The sequence below is a fragment of the Aquila chrysaetos genome, chromosome 5, assembly GCF_900496995.4.
Source record: "Aquila chrysaetos chrysaetos chromosome 5, bAquChr1.4, whole genome shotgun sequence".
Taxonomy (NCBI): Eukaryota; Metazoa; Chordata; class Aves; order Accipitriformes; family Accipitridae; genus Aquila; species Aquila chrysaetos.
The window spans coordinates 41,390,634-41,410,328 of record NC_044008.1 but is presented as its reverse complement, the minus strand read 5'-3'; the positions used below and the strand labels follow the sequence as shown (position 1 = coordinate 41,410,328).

The window sequence follows — 19,695 nt, the reverse complement described above, 5'->3', positions numbered from 1 at the left end:
TTCTGTCTGGGAATTGGAGACCCTTTTGGAGCCATTCCCTTCAAGGTGATGTGTGTAGCTTGTGCTGCTTCTTGAAGTGATGGCCTTCTTCAGGTCTTTCACACTGCCTTTGAAAGCTGTTCTTACTCAAGTTACTTGCTAGATACTGATCTTGCCTTTTTTCCTCCCCTTTCTCCGTATCTTCCCCAAGTTTGTACTTCTCTTGTTATTTAGGGTATATAATTTATTTGCATGGGTTCTCATAAAGGAGAAACCTTAAAGTTTGCTTTTTTTGGGGTAGCAGGGTTTCTACTGATACACTTCAGTGAGACCATGTTGGTAAAAAAACCATTTTTTTGTGGATTCCCAAAGATAAAGGACAGCAGTTGCTTGATGAGGTGCTTTAGGACAACTTACATATCTCTTTTAAGGTCTGGGCTACTCTGCCTGCAGTTTCTGCATCTATAATACTTTTTTTTCCCCATTATTCCATTGTCTCAGGAGACAGAAGACGACATTTAGTTTCTACTTCTTTGTAAGCTATATGAAGGTTTTTGGCTGTTCCAGGACATCAGTCAGTCTCCAGGGATTGAAATGACTCCTTGAGAACTATTAAAAATAAGTAACTGAATGTATACTATTACTTCACTAGAAAGGTGCCTTCCAGTCAATATAACATTAGAATAGGTAGAGGATAGACTGGTAAATAGATTGGCACATGTGTTTAAGATACAAAACAGTGTGGGGGAAAAAGTGCTCTACAGGTACTGCAAAGTTTATACATCATAGATGTGACCAAACATTAGAAGAAATAATGTATAAAACATGAAGGGACTGATGTTTCAAACTGGAGCGCATACTGGAGACCTGTATGGTGTGAATGTAGGTTTTTAAAAAGTACCACCTTGTTCTAGAATGATAGAACTTCAGTCCCTCTTAGATAAGCTTTCAGTTTTAGAGGAGTTCTGTAATAGCATGGCACTAGCTAAATTATATAAGTGCTTTTTGCCTTTATATTACTAAAATTATCTGAATGTTCTTGAGTCATAGATTTTAAAGTGTGATAGTGGTATGGAGATGCTAATAAAATGAGGTAATTTTATAAAATTCTTCTTCTAAGACCTTGGCCATGATCCAGAGAAAAGGGGATAAGATGAGAAATTTAAGTCTGCATAAGCATAGCTGTAGATCTTTGGACACAGGAATGCAGACGTGCACTGTTCATTTAAATCAATGTTAATAAATTATTTTTTTTATATAGGTATATCTGAACCTTCTTTTATTGCTAAAAGTGAAGATCGTTTGTTTAAACATTTATTTGAAGACTATCAAAGATGGGTTCGTCCAGTGGAACGCTTGAATGACACTATAAAAATAAAGTTTGGCCTTGCGATCTCTCAGCTAGTAGATGTGGTATGTATAGTAAATAAGTTTGTTTATTTTTTTCCCCTAATTCTTAAAATTCTGGGACATAAAGTCATATGAAACAATTGTGCATATATTAGCTTAAAAACAATAGATTAAACCTCTGAAATTATTATCAGTGTAATAAAAAAAACACATTGTAGATGGAGGCATGAAGAAGTGATTGCAAAGAGGTTGAGAAGACAATGGCTCTTAATTTTAGTGGTGTTTTCAGAAAAAAAAAAGTGAGTGAAATTCTTATGCCTAGGGAATTGTGTTTTAATTTATTTATTCAATGGGAAAACCGCATATTTTTAAACTTTATCGATGCAATTTCTGTAAAATTCAGAAACACTTGCAATACAGCTCTTTTCCCCCCCTTAAGCAGCAAAAAAACCTCTAAGTGTTGATATATGTCACTTCCATAGTAATGAAGATTATCTTTTGGCATTACCTGTGATGTAAAAGAGATCAACCAGAGTTGTTTTCTTTTTTTTCCCCCTGATACTTACTCACTTCAGAATATTCTTTTCAAATTGAATTCACTGTTTATAGCTACAAGAGGAGTTTTTCTTCCACATGTTGGCTGTTCCCTTATGTTTCCGTAGAAGAACAGTAAGACTGCATAACATACAGTCAAATAAAAAAATGGAAGGGAGGAAAGAGACACAGAAGGGGAACAACATCACTTTAACAGTTAAATAGTCAAAGGTCATAATTGTGTCTTTAAAAAGTTCTCATATAAACATACTTATCAGTGACTGGAATGCTTTTAGAAGTGTGTTTTGTATTTTAAATTATAAATCTCTGTGAACTAAAGCAGCTAATTACTATAAATGTACTGTGCAGAGTTATTTCATAAAATATGTTTTATTTTTATAGGATGAGAAAAATCAATTGATGACAACAAATGTCTGGTTGAAACAGGTATGTGTAAAATATTGATGTAAAATTCTGAAGCTTCATAACTGCAAGTCAAAAATTGGAAGAAACTTTTCTAATTAATTGTATGTTCAAAAAAACTTAGTTGTTGCATGAATTTTTATTTTATGTAGTATCTTTAAAAAATGTCCCCGGAAATGCTTTAAAGGATTAATTGTTATAAAACTCTTAAAAACCAAAACCAAACAAAAAGGTAAATTTATAAAATTTACCTAATTAAAAGAAAACTGATATGGCATTGTATGGCCATTTAATATACCAAGGTGCATGTATCCAACCATAAAAGTTACTGCTTCAGTACATAAGTTTTCTTTCAAAAGCTATTTTAAGAAAAGTACGGGTTTGTGTCGTCTTTTGTATAATAGTTTTAAGATCTTTCTCTTGTGGGATATTTGAGATTATTAGATAAACACTACTGAAGAATTTCAGTTTCAAAGTTATATATGCTTGCTATAAAGAGCTACTTTTTCGTCTTACGAGTATTTGTTTATGGGCAGGAAAAAGCCTCAAGCTTTATAATAATCAGAGTCCAGTGCTAAACTTAATGGCCACTATTAACTTGGGAAATGCTGCTCACAAATCATTCTTGATTTAACTTAGAAGAATGTTTGCAGACCCTGATTATACTTACTAGCTTGGTAAATTTTTTGAGGGGGGGGGGGCTACTTCCTTTGTTTTTTTTCCTGTTGCTTCCCATTGCCTTCTTTTCCAGTAACTGTAGTTTCAGGCAAAGCTCTTCCTTTCAGGAAAACTTTGAGACTACTCAGCAAGTATGAGATGGCAATATGTCAATGATAACACTTTGTGCCCTCTTAATAGTTTCTGCAGAACTTTTTGCAGTTGAACAAGTTCAAATAAAATAAGAACTGACCTGAATATCCATTTAAAATTCTATGTGATGGTGGATTCTTAGAAACTTGATTTTTTCCTCTTGAGCTGTTAGTTCAAGTATAAAATTACCAAAGTACTACTATGCTTTTAATGGTGCTATTTTTAGTGTTGCTGGTAGAAATACGAACAACTATCTTGTGAGAGTTGCAGCATGGGTTGTTCTTTGTGATGAAAATGTTTAAATTGCTTCTGATCAGCTTCCAAAGTAATTGATATTCATTCAGAACAAGCTTTTTTTCAGATTTAATTGTCTATACATTTTATGTATGCATGCTCTGAAAAAGGATTTTAATATCTTAAGTTCTGTACAGAAATACTGTCAAGTGGATCTTAGAAAACCAATACTGGATGAAGTAAATAGATGTCTGTTCAGCAAATTCACTGTTGTATGCAAATTTTAGAAGCAAGTTTGAAAATTTTTTTTTAATTGCCTTTTTATCTGTTTTCATCCAGTCTTGCCCTGCTTAAATCAACTTCACAATAATAATGATTTTTACATCTCACATATCCACAGGAATGGATAGATGTAAAATTAAGGTGGAATCCTGAAGACTATGCTGGAATAACATCTATTCGTGTCCCTTCAGATTCTATTTGGATTCCAGACATCGTGTTGTATGACAAGTAAGATTTTAATCTTTTCATGTAAAATAAATTTACTTTCTAACTTTACCATCCAAGTTGCTTCTAGGAGGCTCATTGGATAGATATGCGTGTACATTTAGTGGAGCTAAGAATGTGTGGAATAATTTGCCTCTGAATGCAAATGGATTTTGTTGCCATGTTAAATGTTTAAATGTTTTGCTTTGCTTCTGTACGGAATTTCTAGTCTCTTTGAAAAGTTTATTTCCACTTCTTTGTGTAAACTCTCTTTTAAATTAGAAAACAATGTCTTGCACAGTGCTGGGTACAAACTAATAGTGTAGAGTGATGGGAGGGAAGCAAATAATTCATTCGGTTGTAAGTCATATTCAGCATGGATTTAAAATGAAATACACTCAACTGTAAGGGGTTTTTTTGTTGTTTTTTGGGGGTTGTTTTTTTGAGAAGTAACAGATCTCAGAAGCAATAACTTTTGAGTTAACCTTTCTGTTCAACTCAGGTGCATATACAAGGCTTTTACATTTCCTGACTTGTTGAGTCAAGAAAAAAGGTTGTTGCAGTGATTGTAAATTCAAGTTTGGAGGTGGCACACAAGTGTTGTTTTACCTGCTTTGTGACTTTTTTTTTCAATAATTATGATTTGGCCAAATTGAAAAGTATTTATGCTGTATTACCAATAGAAAACCCAGACTTTGGTCACGCAGTTAAAGGTCAGGATTTTTACAATCCTTTCGTAAGTCATTGGGACCACAGAAAGTTGCACAGATCTTTTCATGACTTGAAAATATTTTTCACTCTTCCAAAGCTGTTTATCTGTGGCAGATTCAGATTTAAAAAAAGAAAAAAAAGTTGACTATGAACACAATACAAAATTTTGGCTATGAAGGGGGAGAAGGGATAAACAGCTGAAATGACAATAACAAAACATATTTTCTTATTTAAAAACACACACCCACCCCCCCACACACACCCATTGTAATTGCATGCATATGTCTCTCTTTCTTTCAGTGCAGATGGACGTTTTGAGGGAACATCTACAAAAACTGTAGTTAAATATGATGGCACCATTGCTTGGACTCCACCAGCAAACTACAAAAGTTCTTGTACTATTGATGTAACCTTCTTCCCCTTTGACCTCCAAAATTGCTCTATGAAATTTGGTTCCTGGACTTACGATGGCTCCCAGGTTGATATAATTCTTGAAGATTATGATGTTGACAAAAGAGACTTTTTTGATAATGGAGAATGGGAAATAGTGGCTGCAACAGGGAGCAAAGGAAATAGGACTGATGGATGCTGCTGGTATCCTTTTGTTACATATTCATTTATAATTAGACGTTTGCCACTTTTTTACACATTGTTTCTCATTATTCCTTGTATTGGGCTTTCGTTTCTAACTGTCCTTGTCTTCTATCTTCCTTCAAATGAAGGTGAAAAAATTTCACTTTGCACTTCAGTACTGGTATCTTTGACTGTTTTTCTTCTTGTTATTGAAGAGATTATTCCATCATCTTCTAAAGTTATCCCACTTATAGGAGAGTACTTGGTGTTTACTATGATATTTGTGACATTGTCCATTGTGATAACTGTCTTTGCTATCAATATTCATCATCGCTCTTCGTCTACACACAATGCTATGGCACCTTGGGTTCGCAAGATATTTCTTCACAAACTTCCCAAGCTACTTTGCATGAGAAGTCATGTAGATAGATACTTTGCTCAGAAGGAGGAAACAGGAAATATGAATGGATCTGAATCATCCAGGAATACCTTGGAAGCAGCTCTAGATTCTATCCGATATATTACAAGGCATGTTATGAAGGAGAATGAAGTTCGCGAGGTGGGTGTATTAGCCATATTACACTGATTTTGTAAAACTGGAAATTAGAAAACCATGTAATGGTTTACTATGCAGTTTCATATTAAATATGTGCTATGGGATTTGCAGGTTTTGTGCTTCATTGGAAGCTGTGTAATTATTTCCACTGGAAAAAAAGTACAAGTATGGTACAATACTGAGAATTCCTATAGGTATTGGGCTGATACAATACAGTCCTTGGGTTCTTTAAAGTCTTTTGTTTTCTTCTAGAAGTAAGTTCATCTTGTTAATTACACATTTTCAGAGATACTTGTCTGTTACAAGTTATGTTCCATAACTGTTCGCTACAGTGCTGCTGGATGTTATTTTTATGATGAGAGAAGCAGGTATTTTTCATTTTAATGTTGTACCTGAAGGCTATCTGAAAAATGCGTTTGCCTTACATTCTCAGAATAAATACTGTTAAGCCTTATTTTGCAGCTTTCAATTCCAAATAAAAACAATTTTTAATGCCCTAACTTACATTAGTTTAAATACAAGCTATAGCCATATGTTGGTCATTTTGTGCTGAGATCAAACACGGGCTAGATGACTTCTTGAGTGTTCTCTTCTAGCCTTATTATTTTTTTGTCTCTAAGTTACATCAAAAGATGTGAAAGGCTTTTTTTCAATCTGTACATTTGCACTTGGAACTATCCTTAGTGGATGTTTACACCATTTGGGTAAGAGCATTATGAATCTGTTTTCTTTCCTTGCTTTTTAAACTAGCTCGATTGGTACATCAGAGACTTAAATGATATTTTCAGGCTAGTGTAGAAATGTAGAAGTTTGTTGTGTGGTCTCACAATACTACTATCTGTTTCCGATGGCTGAGATACTTTCAATTTATACAGAAATGACTGTCTTCAAAAGTTGCTGTTTGCTGAGACCGTGTTCTCACATGCTAGCCTAGGAGTAAGCTAACTCCTCTAATGTACCTTCTCAGGACTCAATTCTGACATGATCACAAGGGATCCAGCCTAGATTTTGAATAAACGTATCCACTGTACTGTTAAAACAGTATCTAAGACCTCTGCATGTATAAACAACACAAAAAGAATAGTTTGCTATTAAATACATAATTTCCTGTAAATTAAGGATTGGTTTTCTTGCTCTTACTGAACTTACTGTATTTGACTGTGAGTGACAAGAGAGGTGATAAGTATTTTGTTTTTCAGGTGTAATGTTGTTGTGACTCTCAATCTCAGAAATTAATATACAGCTAACTGGGGATTCACTTGTATTTTATTACTTAGGCTCCAGAGAATGGAAGCTTTAATTGCAAAAGTTGTTAAAAAAAATTACACAGCTAGTGCTGTTGTAGCCTTACCTCTTAGGAAGCAGTAGGCTTGGGAAATGTGGATAGCTCCAGTTCAAATCAAAGGGAATTATTTGGCAGGGCTTTAATTTGCTTGTGCAATTGTATCTGCTATACTTGCAAAACTGTGTATAGGTATGAATAATCCTATCAAAAAGGAAAATAGTCTTGAAAGTACTGTGAGTATTCTCCCTAGTATATAATTCTGTGCAGCAGTAAGTTCACAGCTTTCAGATCTTGTATGTAACACAACAGCTGCTGTCTACTGTTAATTTTTGTTTTTTATTGTGGTTTGGGTGGTTTGGGTTTTGGTGTTTTTTTGTTGGTGGGGTTTGTTTTGTTTTGTTTTGGTTGGGTTTTTTGTTTTGTTTTGTTTTGTTTTTACAACTTTTGCTTCTAGCTCCTGCCTGGGAATTCCACTTTATGATGACGCTGTGGCATGAAACCTAAATCCTACAATGCATTAGAAAATTGTATACCAATTCCACCTTTCTGTAGTTGAGGATGTTCGGTGCTTGTCAGGGTCACTTTCTGCATTAAAAACTAGTATTGGTCTATATAGCTTACCAATCTTCATAGATGGAAGTTTGTTCCTGTTCTAGCTCACAGTGTAATTATAAAAAGTTATTAAAGGGGGTTACCAAATGGACCTGATTGGAAAAAAAAAAAAAAAAAGTGTACTGTAAAGTGATTAAGAATTGCAGGGTTTGGTACTGAATTCTTACCTGTTCTTGCACGTACTGACCAACTCTTATGCTCTTTGTTTTTTAGGTTGTTGAAGACTGGAAATTTATTGCTCAGGTGCTTGATCGAATGTTCTTATGGACTTTTCTTCTGGTTTCAATAATTGGATCACTTGTGTTATTTATTCCTGTTATTCATAAATGGGCAAGTATAATAGTACCTATGCATATAGGCAGTACAAATGCATAAAGTATTTTTGGATCTGTCTCCTGCTAATACGTCCCTAAAAAGTTTTGCAGTAGCTCTATTTCCATGCATGTTCTTTTTAGGCATGTTTCTGATAGAGTAAAAAAAAAAATCCAAACCCAGAAAATTATGTTTATGTTAAAGCATGGCATCCCTAGGACACATAGAAGTCAATTTGCTTATTGCCAGTCTACTAAGTTACTTCTAAATCGGGTCAGAATTGAAAGGACCTTGTCAAGCACTTGCATATGTGATATGTCAAAAAAGCATACACTGACACCTACTGTGAAATAGAAGGATTTAAAATTTTTTAGTGATGATCACTGTAGTCCAATTATTAAATTACTATATAAATTGTTATATTGAGTATTAAATAATTGCAGATATTTACACAGTAGAGTTGCTTGTTTTAATTTACTATAGTATGCAAAGGAGGATTTTTATTAGCTCTCTTGCATGTGTTGCAAAAGTATAAAGTTTCTACAGAGTAAATTTAACATAATAATAAAAATACCAGTTAAACTTCCCATATATTCAACATATAAGTAAAAATAGTGATTTGGCTATGTTTTGCCTTTATAAATTTTCAGTGGAATTTGCTGCTAAATTTAAAACCTCATTAATTCTATCATACTAACATGAACATTTAATACAGTAAGCCTTAAAATGCCTACAGGATACTTACATATCGGTATCTCTGTATCAGCTATGGAAGGGAAGGCAAAGGCAATTAAATGAGTTCCCAAGTTTCTAATGGAGCAGAACATTCAGATTTCTTTATTCTTGATGAAGAATTTGATACAGCATGTTAGTTGCAAACATGTCAATCATTTCCTGCTTTTGTGTGTTTCTCAGTATTAAGTTTTTAAGCACAGGTAGAAGGAGTTTGGGTAATGCCCTTCTGAAGGAAATGGGTTGAAAATTATTATGCTGTATAACCAAATACAGATGATTAAGTTTTCACACATTTGTTAAACCTAACTTAGAAATCTACCTTTAATAGGTTCTCTCACTTACAGAACCATATGTAACACTAAGCAGCAACCACTTGCAGCTTTCCATATGTTCTTTTTCCTGAGAGTGTTGAAAACTAACTTGCAACTTTTTAATTATTCCATTAAAATATATTCTCTAAATACTGATTTTAAATTCTTTACATTCATTCCATTGCCACCTTCCTTAAAAGCTTTATTTCTGGAAGAGACTCTAAAATAGATGGGGGTTTTCCTACATCAAAGTTTTATCAGTGTACTTCATAATATAGTTGTATCCTGCAGGGCTAATACAGTAATGCTAAGCTAGAGCAAGTCTTGGGAAGTGTTTATTTGCTGAAATTACTACATTAATAATAACATGTTTAGGTGCAAAGTTTAATGTAAATTGTGGTATCTTTGATAATGCAAGCTTTTATGGTGGTTATGAATTTGGAAAATGGATACATATTGCACAACCCACCCCCCCCCCCCCGCCCCGGGATCTCCTTCAGAATAGCACTGTTTGGCACTGTACTGGTTATAATACTGACTGCTTATGTCATAACTTATATGTAATTGAATATTTATTTCAAATTGTTTTGACCTGTAGGACATTTTTGGTTTTGTGTAGCTTTTTAAGGTTCACAGGCAGGGAAATGATGCCAGGCAACCCTTTTTTTTTTTTTTTTTTTTTTTTAAATAGGAATTTATAAATAATTCTGATTGTAAAGGGAGTCACTCTTCCTCTTCAGTTATACAATTACATCTGGCATTGGATATCCATATTTCCTCTATTCCCGTCATAATTAATTTTAATGGTGAATTTGCAAAGATTATCTGATTTAATCCATTAATGTAATAATTTTAACTTTCTTAGTATTACTAAGATTAAACGATGCATCAGTGACTTTGTGTGGAAGTTGCAGAAATACTTTAGATATCTTATTTTCTCTTCAAATGCAAAATTTCTTTCTGTAGTCCTCCTTGGGTTTGAATTACTGAAGTTTACTCTTACCTGAACACAAAAGCAAAGTAAAACTATAGATTAGCCACATATATTATTTTTTTAACTCCCCACCTTGTCTCTTTCCCCTTGTTAAATGATGTCTGTAGACTGCCCAATTATATCATAAGGTGATTGGCAGTATATTGGTCAACGGAGTCCCAGTCTTTATAATAGTAACTTACAATTTTTGCAAAGAAAGACATGAATTTCTTTTAGTCACTTCTACGATCTGATCATGATAAATACAGATAAGATAGCTGACACTAGAATCCTTGGGGTCTTCAGCTTACAGGTGTGTCTGAAACAAAATAATTTTAATAGACTCGGAAGCATGGACCTTTACTTATGTAACTTGTTTTTGAATGTGTTGAACTGTAGCTAATGCTACTTTATATAGGTTTTTGTCACTCGGTCAAAATAAATGAGGGAAAAAAAAAAAAGCACAATTTTCAACAGCTTGATTCTCTTTATTTTCGTAAATGTTACATTACTTGATGCACTGTATTCCAAAAAGTTTCCAGTTTGGTACAGAGAGAACAGTTCATATTTTTACAAACTATTTTCTCATTACAGTATTTTGTTGCATTCTTCATTCATGCTCTTAAATTATCTGCAGTTACTGATTAAAAAAAAAAAAAAGTATGCCTAAGAAGTAATTTTAGCATACTTTACAGGACTATTTTGTATCTACCTGCCTTCCCTTGTCATAAAACACTTTGCTATAGCAGGATGTTTCTGTATCCAAACTATCCTATCAAAGTATTTTGATCCTTTGCATAACCTGCAGCCTGTGTCTTAGTGTGCATTTTACTTGTACACAGTTTTAAACATTATTAGGTTTGAATAGCTTGTTTTTTCTGACAGTCTTCCCATACATTGAAATACAGGGAAGCACAGACTTTACATTATGGCTGCTTTATTACCATCATCTATTATTTACCTATTTGTTTTCCTTTTGTAATAAACCTGCCCGTGGTCCTTTCCTCCCACTGTTTGAGTCAGTTTATACACCAGGTGGCAATGTCTGCATTGTAGCAATTTGGTATGTATGCTTCTTAAACCATTTCGTCCTCATAAGGGCATTCGTTGAACTCAGTATGAACTTATTCCCAGAAGATCCTGTCATGGTCTGAAGAGACTTGAGACTTGGCACTAGACTCGTGGAGACAAATCTAGTAGCCCAAAGTATTCAACCTGTCTTGACTTTCTGAATATTCATGTAATTTTCAGGGGTTTTTTATCAACCCCTTCTTAAACCATTCCTATAAAGTTTAATATACTACCTACATCTTTTCTAGTTATTGCAGAAAGTAGCTGTCAAGCATAGCTCATATTACTTTGAGATTAGCTGTCGTAAAGATTAAAAATCTTTTTTTTTTTCTTTTTTTTTTTTTTTCACATTTTTAACAAAGCCTTCTTTCTCAAGCAAAGTTGAGGCCAAGAGAGATCCTTATTCTACTACACATAGAAGAGACACCAGGTGCTGGGGTGGGGGTGCAGAGTTGGTTGGCAAAAGTTTTATTTGATTTCACAACATACTACTTAATCTTTACATTTCATCTCCAGCCATCAAAGGTTGTAAAAACAATCCTGCTGTTCCTAGAATACATACCAGGATGAAAACCCATAGAAAAATACGATCGATTACCATGGCAACATATTTCCAGTCGTCCTGAATCTGAAAAATAAATTGAATAGCAAGTAGGGATATTTATTAGATGAATAACTTGCCTTAGCAATTAGTACTATTTTATATAGGAAGCATAGGTTTTTTCCATATGTAGATGTCTTTTTCATGTATGCACAACTTACATATCTCTGTTTTAATTGACAAATGAATTCATCTTTGAAGAAGCTTTATTTGAATATGCTGTTTGTGGCAAAGCCAAAAGCTACTTCTTCAAACACAAAAAGTTTTTCACCAAGCCATTGGACTTCATGAGATACAAATTCTCTTCTGTATGCCAAAAATGAAAGTGAAAAGCTTTACATTCTTAGGTGATCAGCTTTGTCCAGAAAACTTTACTGAAACAGACTGCTCTTACTGGTCTTTAGGCAGTAAGTAAAAAGGCAAAGGTTAACCGGTGTATAGTTATTTGATATGTTTCTTATGTAGTACTGAAATTTGACTGTTCTCATGCATGATGTAAAATACATCTCCTTACCTTCCATGTAGAGAGGGAACCAACTTTCCAAAAACCAGATTTTTCTAACTTTTTTTTTTTTTTTTACAGCGGGCATTATAACAAGAGTGACACTGAAGTATTATCTATGTTATATATTAATAGTAACTACATTAGGTGATCATTTTAGTTACTCTTGAGATTACAATTTAAATTTTTACTTCATTTTTCTTCAGGAAAGCTAATAAATGAATAATGTATTTGTTGTTGTTGAAATTTTGCACTTTTTAGCTTAGAACTTGTTTGTTAAGGCAGACTTAAAAAAAACCAGAACCCCATATTTTCTGTACCAACTAATTCTAAATGAAGTTCTGATTTCAGCATTAAAAAAAATAACTTAATTCTAACTTTAACTGCCATACTGCAGAGGATTTAAATTCAGTGACGATTGTGGTGGTGTGGCTACTGCTCTTAGTATGTTTGAGGAATGTGATAAAAAGAAAACCTTAATTATTTTTTTTTTTTATTGCATCAAGATGCAGTTTTATGAAAGATGATGGTGCCCATCTTGCAGCAGTTATCTCATTTAGCTACAGCACTTTACAGCAGCAGCAGCAGAATAAGCAACATCATCACTGTGAAGGACATTCATTCTTATGTTCTTTGTTATTGACGGTAAGCTGCGGGAGGGAGAACGTAACTTCCTAAAGGCCACAGAGTCAGCAAATTCCACTATTCAGATTATAACGTGGAAAATCCTCACTCCTAATCTTGTAGGACGGATACTTGAATATGTTTCCCTAGCAGTGGTTACCTTAACGTGCTTCACTCAGTATGTATGTTGTCAATAAAGAGAATGTTGTGCAACAGAGCTGCTCCCCAAAATTATCTACATTCAAAATTGCACATACTTGTAATACAGCTTGGGTAATTTACTTGTATAAAATAATGGTGTGTGTTGTCCTTTTTTTCTTTTTCTTTCTTTTTTTTTTTTTTTTTTTTGAGATCTCTTTTTCTCACAAAACACGCTAATGGCAAATGGTATCTGCAGTTTGAGTAATAGTAAAATATGTTCTTACCTCTTTTGCTTCATTCTGCATTTTCATATTTTCTGCAATGTATTTAACACTTTCAATAGCATCTCTCATTTCTGGTGACAGAACTGAAAGTGAAAACAGAGGATCTACAGACTCAGAGCTTGAACTTCTTGTGAGATTGCCGCTGAAATCCGAGAACTTCATTCGTTGATACTGACAACAGCTGCATGCCATATCTTGACATACAAAGCCGTCTTTGCAGCATTTGGTTTCAGAACTGTTGAAGCAATTTAAGTTTGAAAACTCAGAAGTGAAAAATGGTTTTGGCTTCTGATTATTCTCTTCATCACTGGCAGGCCTTGTCATAAACATGATCCTGGGAAGTAAGTTCAAGAAAATAGTTCTCACCCACACAGGCATTGTGTGTGTCTTGGGTGTTCTGTAGTGCACATTAAGTACAAATACTGTAATGACGATAGATAGAGTTACAAATATCATGGTGAAAAGGAGGTATTCCCCAATAAGTGGAATTACCAGGGAAGTAGAAGGTATGGTTTCTGTGATAACAAGAAGGAACACTGTTAAAGATAGAAGGACTGATATGCAGAGTGTCACCTTCTCACCACAGTCTGAAGGCAAATAGAAAACTAATACAGTCAGAAAAGAAATCAGCAGACATGGAATAATCATATTGATAGTGTAAAATAAAGGTAAACGCCTAATGTAAAGAGAATATGTGATGTCTGGATATATCTCTTCACAGCAGTTGTATTTGATGTCATGTTTATACCCAGGAGCTTTAATAATAGCCCATTCTCCGCTCTCCCAGTAATCTTTCAGGTTCATTGTAGAGCCAATTAAAACTAAGTCAATTTTGGCTTTATCGTAAGACCAGGAACCAAACTTCATGGTGCAGTTCTGATAGTCAAATGGGAAGTAGGTTACATCTATTTTACATGAGCTTTTAAATATAGCCGGAGGTATCCAGGTCACCTCACCCGTGTATTTTAATAGGGCCTTTGTCTTGTCATCAACCTGGAAGTCCCCAACTGCACTGTAAAGCAAATAAAAATAACAAAAATTAGAATGCAACTACTCCAGGTAGTTTCATACATTCAGATCATATACATTAACACTTTAATCTGTTTGGGAAAGTCAGCAATTACATGTTGACGTGGAGCTGAATTGCATGTGCAGGACTGAGTCTGCGGCTGTCATAAATTTGCATAGTTAAACTGAAATAAACAGCCATATAAATTTACCATGGAGGATTTGAAAGGAAATACTCTCCCTTATAATAACATGGCTCAGTGCCATCAATATTCAAAACAGCAAATAGGAGATTGCAAATGGCAGTCAGACTAGATGATTGTTGCAGGTCTCTTCCAACTGAACTATTTTGTTCTATTCTATTCTAGATCAAGCACATCAGAACCCACAGGCTGATAAGAGGATACCTGCAGTATTGGTATTTCCACCTCTTCTGTGGACAGTGCAGGTATTAACTATGAAAGAGGGATTAGGGTTGAGGTGCATCTTTGCATAAGGAGTGTAACTGGTGAGGGTTTTTTTTAAGTCCCATGTTACTATCCTGATCACACAGATCTTACATGATCCGTGTGACAATTTCAGTTGTTTATATGAAAAAGTAAAACTAAAAGGTAGTTTAAAGTTTTAAGGCCACAGTTAGAAAAGGAGTGTCATCGCTGTTGTTCCATAGACCTAAGTTTTGAATCTCAGTGAAGTCTTTCACTGAGAACTGCTTCCTTACATAGCAGAGGGATCCATTTAATTATGGTTTGGCTCCTCACAGTCTCAGAAACTGACATACAAAGTAAACTTTACCTGTGGCTTTTATATGCCAACACTATTATTGTAAAGGTGTCAAATTGTGAGTTAAACTGCTAAAAAGCTAGAATTTCTGTTTTTTTTCAGTTAAAGGTCTGACTGACAGACAGGAACTCTCCAGTCTAAGGGAACTTCTTGCCACCTCCCTTGTAGACAGTGAAAAAATAATAGTGAAAGGGGGGGAAAAGCAAAGTTCATGTTGGCCTGCCCACTTGCAGCTCCAGGTTAGGAGCTGGCTCCTGCCCAGTGATGCCAATGTAGGTGGTACGGAGGTGAGTACAGCAATAGGGAGATGTGGGACACGGGTGTGTTGAAAAGCAGGGTTTTTCAGTTAATTCAGTGAACATGCTGCTGATTTTTTTAAACTAGTAACATCACCCCCCTTCTTCACGAATTAAGAAGATAAATGTGTAAGAGTCTTACTTGTTATATAAAACAATATCTGGCTTCCAGATCTGGCCAGATGGTACTCTGATGAATTCAGCACCTCCATAGTCCGCTGGATTCCACCGAAGCTTGTAGTCATTCCAGATCTAATTATGGAAGAAATGAGTCTGTTAGATTTGTGAAGAAATTGAAATTCAATGGACTAGACTCAAATGAAGCACTGTCATACCACTTCTAGGGTTGTTTTATTTTGGATACTACAATGATTAGATGTTTCTTTAACAAGCATGTACGTCTGGTGTTTATTCACATGGAGATAGTTGGTGGGCCTGTTGGTCTAGGTATGGTGTAGATGTGTGTGGCTGCATGTCCTAGGAACGTCTACTCAGTAGCTGAAACAAGGTGAAAGAAGGAATAAGGCACTCTCTTGCCAGAGAGCGTAGGACTTTAATAATAACTTAGGTCTCAAAAAGCCAGGTATCTGTGAGATGGTGAAAACAAATTCGTAGGCGGCTCTGGTGCTAGGTGTGAGCATTGAGTAAAGGACCCTGGGTAGATGGGTTAGAAAGGGCTGCAGGGTGTCACTGCTCAGTTAAGTAACAGCCTTGTTCATTAGGGCTCGTTAAACCCCAGTTTAACAAAGTTGAATGTTAAGCTGAAGCCGGCAATTAAGCTGGTTATTAACCTGACTGCAACAGCCCATAATTGCATTTTTAACCCATAACGACTTTTTAAAGTGAAGTCAACATTTTTGGTTTGTTTTCGCTTCCTGGGAGGTAAACGGCACCAAGCGATGCTGTGCGGGACCTCCTTGCTGAGCTGCTTCCTCTGCGTCGGCGTGTGCCAAGACAGCGTGTTTAGGAGTCCTCAGAGCAAAAATACAGTATTCAGCAACTTACCAAGTGTAGGAGGGTTAGGGCTGCAGCTGACGACTCCCAACCTGAGTTTTAACAGCAGCGCCCCGAGCCAGGCCCGTATTTAAATGCTGCAGCACCCACAGTCGGTGAGGCAGAAAGGTGGCGGGCGTCGGTGGCGACGACGACGACGGTGTTTGTGGCCGGTCCCTTAACGAGGTGGGAGGTGCCGCTTCGCAGGCGGACGGCCGGGGCCGGGGCCGGGCCCGGGCCCTAGCCCTAGCCCTGCCCGGGCCAGGCGGCGCGGAGGGCCGGGCAGCCCTCCTCCCGTCCCGTCCCCTCCGGCCGGGGGCTGCCCGAGCGGGGCGGCGGGCGGCGTCCCTCAGCGCTCCGCCGCCGCGGGCCGCTGGGGGGCAGCAGCGCGGCGGCGTTGCCGCCGGAGAGCGGCGCCCGGGCGAGCGCTGAGGGGGGAGGCCGTTGCTGGCGCCCCGGGCGCCGCTGGGGGCCTCGCCCGTGCCCGCGGTGCCTTCCTAGGCTGCGGCTTTGCCCCGAGGGAGGGGGGCCTGGCGCTGGCTTGGCGAGCGCGGTGCTCCCGGGAGCCCGCAGGCGCCTCGCTGAGTGGACGGCTCTTCCCGCCCCCGGCGCGGCCCGTGAGGGCCGGGGTCCTCCCCGCCCGCGCTGGGGAGAACCTCCCGCGCTTGGCAGGAGGTGAGTGGGTGCCGTCTGGGCTGTCAGGGAGCTCTACTTACGTGCTTCAGCCACAAGTTGGTTTCCATTATCTGGTTGACTTCATCCTGGAAAACAGAGGTGTGTCGGGCGAGGCGCCGGCCCTCCCGTCGCCCGCGGGCGGCCCGGCGGGGCGGGTACTCACCACCTTCACCAGCTGGGACATGGACACCTCGAACTGGATGATGACGGGGTCCGAGACGTTCTTGACGGGACGGACGAACTGGTTGTAGCTCTCGAAGAGGGCCGCGTAGAGCCGGTGCTCAGCCTCGGAGCCGCCACCGCCTGCGGAGGGCACGGCGGGGTGAGCGGCCGCAGAGGCAGCAGCCCCCCGCGTGGGAGGCGATGCCGCTTTTGGTACCTGTCTTGCTGTGCATTAACTGCTTAGCGTCCGTGTGATGTGTGGGGAAAGGCCAAGCCTTGCCTAAGCGGGTAGTAGTGTGTCACGATTGGCCTTCGCTAAGGCTGGCAGAAGAAAAGCAATGAAAGGCAATGCTGTGACAGAGTTTTCCTCACATACATCTCTGCAAATGGGTTAAAAAAATAGTTTTGGGGAGTTACTGAAGGACTGGAGGTACAAAAGCACTTTCCCCTCACAGGCCTAGTCCCCTAGACCCGCCGAAGCTGCGGGGGTGTGGAGCAGAAGGAGGGAAAAGTGTAACCCGACAGACCAGGCCGCTTGTAAGCTGTCAGAGCGTTCTGCAATAGGAGGATTCCCAGGAAATGAGAACTCTGCTTTCTAGCCTGAGTCATGATTGCGTGATTATAGTGATGATAACAGCCTGCTTGTTAAAATACAGAAAAAAGAATTAAAAATTGATTACCGCTGTATTCAAAGACTTTTCAGCACATTCAAAGAAATGTACTAATTACTCGTTTGTTATTCTAAGTAATTTTTATTTAGTATATATTCCAGCTGTCCGTTTTGCCACTGATAACTGCTGTTCATGGTGCCCTGTGGCCAACAGAAAAGCTGCAAACTGAAATTCTTAAACAACGAGGTCTTTCAACTGTTTCGGGATGAGGTGTGAGAGCCTGTATTTCACACTACCTTTTTACTTTCAGAGCTAGCTAGGCAATAACCATCCTGACAGCTGGACACTACTTAAAGGCCAACGGCATTTTATTTTTAGGGGACTGTCTCTTAAACTCTCTTCTGGACGATACATCCTCAAGCACTCTAACTGAAAAAAAAAAGAAAGCCTGTTTTGTCATTTATGGATGACACTATGTGAATTTGGCAAAGCCACAGAACTGAAGTCTGTTGAACATACTCTACAGTTCCTTTGAAACACAAATATGAATCTACAGATATTTGCAAGGACATGTTTGTTTTTTGCCAGACAGTTGTTTTTCAGTAGAGAAAGAGTTGGGAGGCAGAAGTATCTGCAGGTGACTGATCTGTAGTGTTTCACAAAGAATGTGTTACTTTCTGATCTTTGTAAGAGCTCCCCTCTCCCTAAGACAAGAGGGTCCCCCTTATGTGAAACTGTATTCAGCTAAAAGCTTTTTTGTTTTCCCTTTTTTTTTCGTTTCCCCCCCTCCTCTCCCCTTCTCTTTTTCACTTGGAGAGCAATTTTATTTTCAGATTAGTAAAATCATTTAAGCCAGCTTGTTAACTAAAAAATGAACACATTTCTTCACACTTTTTTAACTGCTAGCCTTCCCCTTATTATTTATTGATATCTCATATTGCTCAGATCAAGACTTCCGGGAATAAATACTCCCAAATCTTTTAGGTAAATAGTTTTAAAGCTAGATTTTAATGACTCTCTATTATAGTCAATCCTAAATCGCCAGCCTTTTTACATGTCACCAGCACTCTAATTAAATCTAGCATCCACTGTATCTAGAGAAGTGCATTAATTTTTTTTCTATTGAAATGTTTTGGTGCTTTCCATATCTGCAGAGAGAAGGCGCACTGTTTGCAGCACATATTTAAAGCTGTTTAATATTATCACTTTCTTGTGGTCTTCTCTACAATATGTAAAACCACACGTTTAGATGTAAGGTGCTTTTTCTTCTTAATATTAAAATGGCTTTGTGTGTCCTGTTTGGCATCTTGAATCAGGACTACTTAACTACTTTACAAGGAGAAATTTAAAAAAAAACTAACCCAACAACAACCTATGTAACAAAAAGAGCTGCACTAGGATTTTGTACATTTATCCATTAGCTTGGAGTGAGCTTCAGCACTTCTTAGAAATAATTTGCACCGAAGCCATCTCCTGTTCACCTTTTCAACCCCCCCGCTTCATCAACAAAGAATAAACAAATTAAGGATCACTCACCTTGACAGAGAAAGCAAACAGCAGCAGTTAAAAGGAGAGCGTGCATGCTCTCCATGGTGTTATGAATTACTGCCTGTCGACAGAGGCTGTTGATGATGAGCTTAGCTGCCAGGATTGTATGAGCATAGGAAGTAGAGAAAGCTCCGCTCCTCTGATGCGTGAAACGCCTGGAAGCAGCAGACGGCAGGACCCTGAACACAGTTCTGCGCAGTGAGCTCCCATTAGGTTTGCTGTGCTGCCCCCTTTCTAGCTACCCAGGCTGTCAGAGCATTGGAAACAGCAAATAAATTGCAGGCAAAACAGATGTTATTGTAGGCAAAGAGCAGTCTTCTGGCAAGGATAACGTGCAAGAGTCCTTGAAGTGGTGCATAAACGAACCTGGTAAACTGACAATGCTAAAGATTTTTCTAGTCAGCTGCTGTACAGGATCCTTCTCTATTGGAAGCTCATGCCAATCTACTAGGAGAAGTTTAATTAATAAAAATCTTATAATTGAATTGTGCTAAAATGGATATTGACATTAG

The 19,695-nt window shown here is 37.7% G+C and overlaps 2 protein-coding genes across 10 annotated transcripts in view; one reads left to right on the top strand and one right to left on the bottom strand.

Moving 5' to 3' along the window:
- The window catches only part of LOC115341402 (neuronal acetylcholine receptor subunit alpha-5), a 22,006-nt gene extending 8,789 nt beyond the window's left edge, over nt 1–13,217 (top strand). For 5 of the 9 annotated variants that reach the window (XM_030014301.2, XM_030014304.2, XM_030014303.2 and 2 more), the window contains 5 exons: nt 1,241–1,392; nt 2,266–2,310; nt 3,731–3,840; nt 4,828–5,659; nt 7,767–10,358. In XM_030014301.2, coding sequence (XP_029870161.1) covers nt 1,241–1,392; nt 2,266–2,310; nt 3,731–3,840; nt 4,828–5,659; nt 7,767–7,928 — 1,301 coding nt within the window. In that variant the 3' untranslated portion in view covers nt 7,929–10,358. Of the gene's footprint in view, nt 1–1,240; nt 1,393–2,265; nt 2,311–3,730; nt 3,841–4,827; nt 5,660–5,988; nt 6,972–7,766; nt 10,359–10,866; nt 13,006–13,188 lie in introns of those variants that run through there. The other 4 variants (XR_003923386.1, XM_030014302.1, XM_030014307.2 and 1 more) reach the window with 4 other exon arrangements.
- CHRNA3 (cholinergic receptor nicotinic alpha 3 subunit) lies at nt 10,352–19,695 on the bottom strand. Its single transcript, XM_030014299.2, has 6 exons — nt 19,172–19,695; nt 17,026–17,165; nt 16,904–16,948; nt 15,337–15,446; nt 13,108–14,119; nt 10,352–11,583 (listed from the first exon to the last, which is right to left on the bottom strand). The coding sequence occupies exons 1-6, from the start codon at nt 19,224–19,226 to the stop codon at nt 11,455–11,457; spliced, it is 1,491 nt and encodes a 496-aa protein (XP_029870159.1). The 5' UTR covers nt 19,227–19,695; the 3' UTR covers nt 10,352–11,454.

Excerpts from the sequence above, each read along its gene's own strand:
- CHRNA3 (XM_030014299.2), bottom strand. The coding sequence starts at position 19,226 with ATGGAGAGCATGCACGCTCTCCTTTTAACTGCTGCTGTTTGCTTTCTC. Across the intron at positions 17,166-19,171 it reads TGTTTGCTTTCTCTGTCAAG|GCGGTGGCGGCTCCGAGGCT; the intron begins GTGAGTGATCCT and ends TGCCCTCCGCAG. Across the intron at positions 15,447-16,903 it reads CCAACTTGTGGCTGAAGCAC|ATCTGGAATGACTACAAGCT; the intron begins GTAAGTAGAGCT and ends TTCCATAATTAG.